The sequence below is a fragment of the Cherax quadricarinatus genome, unplaced genomic scaffold (genome assembly GCF_038502225.1).
Source record: "Cherax quadricarinatus isolate ZL_2023a unplaced genomic scaffold, ASM3850222v1 Contig4202, whole genome shotgun sequence".
In the NCBI taxonomy this organism is placed as follows: domain Eukaryota; kingdom Metazoa; phylum Arthropoda; class Malacostraca; order Decapoda; family Parastacidae; genus Cherax; species Cherax quadricarinatus.
In genome coordinates, this window is record NW_027199228.1 from 20,659 (window position 1) to 30,000 (window position 9,342).

At 40.0% G+C, this 9,342-nt stretch overlaps 1 protein-coding gene across 1 annotated transcript in view; it reads left to right on the plus strand.

Annotated features, from left to right (window-relative positions):
- Nucleotides 1-244: 244 nt before the first annotated feature.
- The window catches only part of LOC138852119 (putative inorganic phosphate cotransporter), an 11,401-nt gene continuing 2,303 nt past the window's right edge, over nucleotides 245-9,342 (plus strand). Inside the window, exons 1-4 of the mRNA XM_070081789.1 lie at nucleotides 245-485; nucleotides 3,712-3,789; nucleotides 3,993-4,148; nucleotides 8,707-8,825. Of these exons, the coding sequence (XP_069937890.1) occupies nucleotides 447-485; nucleotides 3,712-3,789; nucleotides 3,993-4,148; nucleotides 8,707-8,825 (392 nt within the window). The 5' untranslated portion in view covers nucleotides 245-446. The remainder of the gene's footprint in view (nucleotides 486-3,711; nucleotides 3,790-3,992; nucleotides 4,149-8,706; nucleotides 8,826-9,342) is intronic.

Sequence of the window (9,342 nt, forward strand, 5' to 3'; positions counted from 1 at the left end):
TGTTGACATACAGTCACTCTACATTATTAACTCGTGCCAATGGCCAATGTATCTCATTCTTCTCTCTGTGAATTGTTCTGTTATTAACCTGTAAATGTGTGTAATATCGAAAAGAATATTAATTAACATGGAAGCTGCTTATATCTTTCAACGACACTGAGGAGGAACTGACTTGTAAGAATATATTTTAAATAGTGTTTTCTTTCTCGTATAGATCCAGTCATACAGCATCGTGCACAGTCTGCTGTATCTTCCAGAATGCTGAGCTACACAGCATTGGCTGAGAATTCTTATGAATATTCAGCAACCCAATCGTGCTGCCTATTGTATCTTTAAATAACGAACTTCAGCAGTACCACAGCGTTTGCTGTATATTTGCAGCCAACGCGAGCGACCTTGAAGGTGTGAGCATAGGCGAAGATGAAGACGAAGGTGCTGAGGGCAACATGACCAGGTCCCCGGCGCTGCTGGATGACTCGGTCATGGTGAGCCGAAGTAACTGGTGTATCTTTCTCCTCTGGTGCAACACTTTAATCGCTTGGGAACCTCACAGATAAAACATTGAATTTAGAGATTTTTTAAAGAATTTATTTCATCATGAAGTCTTTGTTTTTAGTATGAAATGCAGTAAGTACACTTTGTAATATATTTTTTAACACCCCTATCGTCTCCCGCCGACGTAGGTGATACCAGCAAAAGTGAAATCTGTTTCACTTGTCACTCAATCACTGTCTTGCCAGAACAGGTGACATTACAGCTCAGAAACCCCTGCAAACCACAACATTACGGCTCAGAAACCCCTGCAAACCACAACATTACGGCTCAGAAACCCCTGCAAACCACAACATTACAGCTCAGAAACCCCTGCAAGCCACAACATCCTCATCCCTCCTTCAGAGTGCAGGCACTGTACTTCCTACCCCAGCCCTGCTGACTGCTTTCCCTAAATCCTTCCATAAATAACTCCATACTCGCACTTCTACAGCAAGTCGTATACAAGTCATGTACAAGCCCCTAGAACTTAAAATCTCGTTTATTCCCAACCTTTCCTAGGACGATATCTACTACTCCTTTCCTCTGCCCCTACTTAGTATGCCCTCCAAGTCCCCGCTACAACAAACATAACCCATGGTTCACATAACCTCACATTCCTCCCCGCTACAGCAAACATAACCCATGGTTCACATAACCTCACATTCCTCCCCGCTACAACAAACATAACCCATGGTTCACATAACCTCACATTCCTCCCCGCTACAACAAACATAACCCATGGTTCACATAACCTCACATTCCTCCCCGCTACAACAAACATAACCTATGCTTTACATAACCGCACATTCCTCCCCGCTACAACATAACCCATGCTTCACATAACCGCACATTCCTCCCCGCTACAACAAACATAACCCATGGTTCACATAACCTCACATTCCTCCCCGCTACAACAAACATAACCCATGGTTCACATAACCTCACATTCCTCCCCGCTACAACAAACATAACCTATGCTTCACATAACCGCACATTCCTCCCCGCTACAGCATAACCCATGCTTCACATAACCGCACATTCCTCCCCGCTACAACAAACATAACCCATGGTTCACATAACCTCACATTCCTCCCCGCTACAACAAACATAACCCATGGTTCACATAACCTCACATTCCTCCCCGCTACAACAAACATAACCCATGGTTCACATAACCTCACATTCCTCCCCGCTACAACAAACATAACCCATGCTTCACATAACCGCACATTCCACCCCGCTACAACAAACATAACCCATGGTTCACATAACCTCACATTCCTCCCCGCTACAACAAACATAACCCATGGTTCACATAACCTCACATTCCTCCCCGCTACAACAAACATAACCCATGGTTCACATAACCTCACATTCCTCCCCGCTACAACAAACATAACCCATGCTTCACATAACCTCACATTCCTCCCCGCTACAACAAACATAACCCATGGTTCACATAACCTCACATTCCTCCCCGCTACAACAAACATAACCTATGCTTCACATAACCTCACATTCCTCCCCGCTACAACAAACATAACCCATGCTTCACATAACCTCACATTCCTCCCCGCTACAACAAACATAACCCATGCTTCACATAACCCCACATTCCTCCCCGCTACAACAAACATAACCTATGCTTCACATAACCTCACATTCCTCCCCGCTACAACAAACATAACCCATGCTTCACATAACCGCACATTCCTCCCCGCTACAACAAACATAACCCATGCTTCACATAACCGCACATTCCTCCCCGCTACAACAAACATAACCCATGCTTCACATAACCTCACATTCCTCCCCGCTACAACAAACATAACCTATGCTTCACATAACCCCACATTCCTCCCCGCTACAACAAACATAACCCATGGTTCACATAACCCCACATTCCTCCCCGCTACAACAAACATAACCCATGCTTCACATAACCCCACATTCCTCCCCGCTACAACATGAAACACTCATGGTTCACACCCAGATAACAGTGTTGGTATCACTCTCCTCTGGTGTAATATCTCTTTTACGTCCATTGATAAAGTTCTTTGTCCTCACAAGTGCCTCAGCACCACCTACCTTCTCCATTTGTTAGGCCTTTGGTTCATCTTGTCTCTCATAAAACCTGCCACCTACAAGTCTATTCCCAAATATCTAAACACATTTACATTTTCCATACTCTTTCCCACCAATCTAATATCCAGTCTTTCATTACCTATATTTATGGATACTTTCATGTTGCCCTTTCTTACATTCATTCTTAATTTTCTTCTCTTACATACCTTCACAAATTCGTTCACCAACCTTTGTAACATCTTTTCAAAATCTCCACAAAACCGTGTTATCGGTAAAAATGTAAATGTAGCAATTCCCTCTCTGTACCGTTTGGAGTTTTGAGACTCTCTGACCGCGGGTTCAAATCCCGCCCGTGGTATGGTTCGTGTCACAATCTTTGAATCCCACTCCTCTCCCAATACCCAGGCGTTCACTTTTACAGTCTCATCTACAAATATATTAAACACATCACTAATTTAGGCTAACTTTTACTAGCAGATAATGTCACTTTCTTCATACTCTCTTCGCATGAAAGCTCTTTACTGTCTCACGAAATCGTAATGACACGATTGCAAGTAAACAATACCATGGGTGGGATTAGAACCCGTGATCAGTCACAAAACTCCAGACCGTCGCGTTAGCCACTGGACCAGCTTTCTATAATAAGATTCATCCAACTAGATATGTTTCTACACCATAAGAAGGTTAGCATAGGCACCACTGTGACCACAAATGCATGTTTTTGCAGGACTCACGTCCAGCTTGCCGGTTTCCCTGAGTCCCTTCATAAATGTTACTTTGCTCACACTCCAACATCACACCAAGTTGTAAAAACCATTTGTCTCCTCTCGCTCCTATCTAACACAAACACGAACACGAAACCATCATTACCTCTTTCCTTAAAAAGCCTCCCACTGGCCGACCCCTACCCCACCTTCCTTTCACTTCAGATTTATACGCTCTCCAAGTCATTCTATTTCGCTCCATCGTCGGAACCACCTCAACAACGTCTCCTCACCCCTCTGAATAATACTGAAAAGATTGTTTTTAAAACATTAGTAAACAAGTTGTGAATGTCTGGTTTAGGTTCTAGTTTGGTTAACTTTTACACAGGAAGGAGAACTGGACTGGGATGAAGTGACTCAGGGCTTTGTCTTGGGCGCCTTCTTCTATGGCTACTGTGTTACTCAGGTCTGTCTATAGTGTATTTATATTTTAAATGGGATACAAAACCGACATGTTGATTTACAAGACATAAAATGTTTAGTGAGACTATATTTCGTTAATAAATATTCCTAATGTTGCCCGTGTGCTTTACGTATTTACTGCTGCTTAAATATAAATCGTTTGTGTAGTGCCTCTCAGGAGGTAATACTAAGAAATGTTGTTCACAGATCATTGGTGGGAGACTGTCGGAGGTGTATGGGACGCGCATCGTGTTTGGCTTAAGTATCCTGGCTGGTGGAATTTCTGCTGTTCTCACACCTATGGCTGCTCGCATGAACTATATCATCCTAATCATCATACGGATAATCCAAGGACTTTTTCAGGTGAGTATAAAGCAGGTGGATGGTATTGATTATTAATTTCTCTGGAGAAATGTTCATTTGGATTTTTTTTTATAGTTTTCCTAAATTCAGCATGTGTAAATATAAATAATACAATAACTGTGTATTAAAATGTGATACTGATTTGACCCTTCAAGAAATTTTGTGTGTAGGAGGGTGTACAGCGGCCTCGGAGTGATACAGGGCAGGACGCCATAGTTAATTTAATGTGTGTACACTGGTTGTTGTAATCGTCTATCAGTCTGGTGTCATTAAGGACATAATGGGGTGTTTCGGCCCGAATTTGTAATAAGAACCCATATTAATGTCCCTACTGAAGAATTGGAACAGGAAATATGCGGGACCTCCAGAATTACATGTGGATAGTTGAAAATAAATAGTCTACACCATAACTCACACAGGGAAGTATGCATTTAGTCCTTTCATTAAGATTTCTCACTGGCCAGTAGGATTCTATTTGTTAGGTAGGTTTTGTGAGGTGATTCATGGTGATTCTTACAGTTAGGAGGATGGGGTGAGTCATATGGTTAGGAGAAAACCTTTACTAGTCTGTAAAAATATTCCCATTAACCATTTCTAACAATCATGTCCTAAAATCATATACAGTCATCATTATTTTATAGGTTACCATTACTGGTATTAATGTTTAATATTGTAATTATTAATTTTATGTCAGGTCGACCTTTTATGAGAGTGGTGAAGAAGTGGGCATCAAAAGGAGTGACAGTTCTGTGATTTACTGTGACTAAATTCCACTTATCCCACCCAAATTACTTACATGTAACAATTCAGGTAATACCCTGTAAACTTCTTGCAGGTAATTACTCACATAATAAATAAGCCTTTGGTTCTAACAAACTCAGATATGTAATCAGGGAAAATTTAATTTAATGATTTGATGGCAAGAAATGGATTGTTAGGTTCACATTTAAGTGAAAATTAATGAATTAATTAATGTGTTTGTGTAGTGAAGTGTTTCTCAACCAGGGGTAAATTTACCCCATGGGGGTAATAAATTACATGGCAGGGGGTAAATATTAGATGTACCTGATATTTGAATAATATTTTTTTGTTGAGAATTCAATCGACAACAACAATGTTCTTGATTCCTGGTATAGACATACATATATGTATATATGTATATACATATATATATATATATGTATATATATACATGTACATATATATATACATATATATATTTTTTTTTTATTATCACACTGGCCGATTCCCACCAAGGCAGGGTGGCCCGAAAAAGAAAAACTTTCACCATCATTCACTCCATCACTGTCTTGCCAGAAGGGTGCTTTACACTACAGTTTTTAAACTGCAACATTAACACCCCTCCTTCAGAGTGCAGGCACTGTACTTCCCATCTCCAGGACTCAAGTCCGGCCTGCCGGTTTCCCTGAACCCCTTCATAAATGTTTCTTTGCTCACACTCCAACAGCACGTCAAGTATATCTATATATATATATACATATATATATATATATATATATATATATATATATATATATATATATATATATATATATATATATATATATATATATATATATATATATATATATATATATATATATGTCGTGCAGAATAGGCAGAACTTGCTATCTTGGCTTAAATAGCAACGCTCATCTTGCCATATAAGACAAGCGAAAATTTGTGTATGCAATAATTTCGCCAAAATCATTCTGAACCTAATGAAAAAAATATATTTCATTGAGTTTGTTTAGTATTAAATTGTTGTAAACAAATCTAAAATGTATTTAGTTGGGTTAGGCTAAAATAAATTGCTCTTGTTATAATAAGGTTAGGTAAGTTTTCTAAGATTCTTTTGGTGCAAAATTAAAATTTTTTACATTAACATTAATGAAAAAATATATCTTTAAACGTAAGAGAATTTTTTTAGAAATATAAATGAGTTCTTGCTATATATTCGGCACGATATATATATATATATATATATATATATATATATATATATATATATATATATATATATATATATATATATATGTCGTGCCGAATAGGCAGAACTTGCGATCTTGGCTTAAATAGCAACGTTCATCTTGCCATATAGGACAAGTGAAAATTTGTGTATGCAATAATTTCGCCAAAATCATTCTGAACCTAACGAAAAAAATATATTTCACTGTGTTTGTTTAATATTAAATTATTGTAAACAAATCTAAAATATATTTAGTTGGGTTAGGCTAAAATAAATTGTTCTTGTTATAATAAGGTTAGGTAAGTTTTCTAAGTTCCTTTTGGTGCAAAATTAAAATTTTTTACATCAACATTAATGAAAAAATATATCTTTAAACGTATAAGAGAAAATTTTAGAAAGGACTTAATTTTAATTGAGTTCTTGCTAATTGACCAGTTTTACATATTCGACACGACATATATATATATATATATATATATATATATATATATATATATATATATATATATATATATATATATATATATAGTAACACTGCTAAGACTAGCCGACTATCAAACCCCGGATATCTTAACACGCCTCCCGAGAAACCCAGCAAAATTCTCACGTGTCTCAGACTCATATCTCTTGTGGTCATCCTGTGAGTGTTAGCTTGTGTCTCCCACGGTCATCCTGTGAGTGGTAGCTTGTTTCTCCCACGGTCATCCTGTGAGTGGTAGCTTGTGTCTCCCATGGTCATCCTGTGTGTGGTAGCTTGTGTCTCCCATGGTCATCCTGTGAGGGGTAGCTTGTAACTCCCATGGTCATCCTGTGTGTGGTAGCTTGTTTCCCATGGTCATCCTGTGAGTGTTAGCTTGTGTCTCCCATGGTCATCCTGTGAGTGGTAGCTTGTGCCTCCCATGGTCATATTGTGAGTGGTAGCTTGTGCCTCCCATGGTCGTATTGTGAGTGGTAGCTTGTGGCTCCCATGGTCATCCTGTGAGTGGTAGCTTGTGCCTCCCATGGTCATATTGTGAGTGGTAGCTTGTGCCTCCCATGGTCATATTGTGAGTGTTAGCTTGCGTCTCCCATGGTCATCCTGTGAGTGGTAGCTTGTGTCTCCAATTGTCATCCTGTATTAGCTTGTGTCTCCCATGGTCATCCTGTGAGTGGTAGCTTGTGTCTCCCACGGTCATCCTGTGAGTGATAGCTTGTGTTTTCCATGGTCATCCTGTGAGTGGTAGCTTGTGCTTTCCATGGTCATCATGTGAGTGGTATCTTGTGTCTCCCATGGTCATGTTGTAAGTGGTACTTTCGTCTCCCATGGTCACCCTGTGCTAGTTTGTGTCTCCCATGGTCTTCCTGTGCTAGCTTGTGTCTCCTATGGTCATCTTGTGAGTGTTAGCTTGTGTCTCCCATGGTCATTCTGTACTCACCTAGTTGTACTCACCTAGTTGAGGTTGCAGGGGTCGAGTCCTAGCTTCTGGCCCCGCCGCTTCACTGGTCGCTACTAGGTCACTCTCCCTGAACCTTGAGCTTTATCATACCTCTGCTTAAAGCTATGTATGGATCCTGCCTCCACTACATCGCTTCCCAAACTATTCCACTTCCTGACTACTCTGTGGCTGAAGAAATACTTCCTAACATCCCTGTGATTCATCTGTGTCTTCAACTTCCAACTGTGTCCCCTTGTTGCTGTGTCCAATCTCTGGAACATCCTGTCTTTGTCCACCTTGTCAATTCCTCTCAGTATTTTGTATGTCGTTATCATGTCCTCCCTATCTCTCCTGTCTTCTAGTGTCGTCAGGTCGATTTCCCTTAACCTCTCCTCGTAGGACATACCTCTTCCTCTGGGACTAGTCTTGCTGCAAACGTTTGCACTTTCTCTAGTTTCTTTACGTGCTTGGCTAGGTGTGGGTTCCAAACTGGTGCCGCATACTCCAATATGGGCCTAACGTACACGGTGTACAGGGTCCTGAACGATTCCTTATTAAGATGTCGGAATGCTGTTCTGAGGTTTGCTAGGCGTCCATATGCTGCAGCAGTTATTTGGTTGATGTGCGCTTCAGGAGATGTGCCTGGTGTTATACTCACCCCAAGATCTTTTTCCTTGAGTGAGGTTTATAGTCTCTGGCCCTTCGGAGTCTATTCTTTCCGTCATTTCTTTCACAAATACCAGAAACAGCACTGGTCCTAGGACTCACCCCTGTGGGACCCCGCTGGTCACAGGCGCCCACTGTGATTGGATTAGTAGCTGTGATTGGTGGCTTGTGTCTCCCATGGTCATCCTGTGAGTGTTAGTGGAAAAATAGACCGGTATTACAGAAGTTATAAATGACCTTTATTAGGCACCGCTGACCATAGTTACATCTTAACAAATATCTCATTGTGGCTAGCTGGTCTAGTGGCTAACGCGACGGGCTGGAGTTTTGAGACTCTATGACCGCGGGTTCAATCCCGGCCGGGGGTATTGTTTAAATATCTCAACCATTTCATTAATTACAATGAATCTCTTGGCTGATCACAATACAGAGTAACAATCTCAGAAAACTTAAGAATCTCATTGTCATTAAAAATTAAAGTTTTTATTTCAATTTCTCCACCATGCAGGGAGCAACCATCCCGTGTATATTTCCTCTGATGGTCCGCTGGATGCCCCTTCAAGAACGATCAAGGTTCATCGCTTACGTTCTCTTCTGTAAGTTTAATGTATGTATTGCTTACCCCAGGTGCGTTATGGCCCCTGGGGTAAGCAGATACCACCCAGGGCAGGTTTGGGTATGTCTTCTAATTTTCTCCTTTAAGAACTCTTCTCTAGCATCCAGCATCTCTCTTGCAAGATATTACTTAGTTTCTGTGTACAATGGCAGGTATTGTGTGTGACGGGTATTGCAGACATGTATGATAGGTATCGTAGACAAGTATGACAAATATTGCAGACAACTGTGACAGGTATTGTGGACGAGTATGGCACGTATTTACTTATTACTGTAATATGTAATAGGTATTGCAGACAAGTATGTCAGGAATTGTGGACAAGTATTTTACATAATTATTTTAGAAATACAGACTATTTAAAACCCTTCTAGTAGTTGTATCATTTATACTTCTATTTGTACTAGTCACTAATTACTTTTCTGTCTACTTGACGAACATTATCATTCATATTATTTGACATGAAGTTAAATATGTGTATATGACATAAGGTTAAATTTATTGATATGACATGATGTTAAATCTATTTAC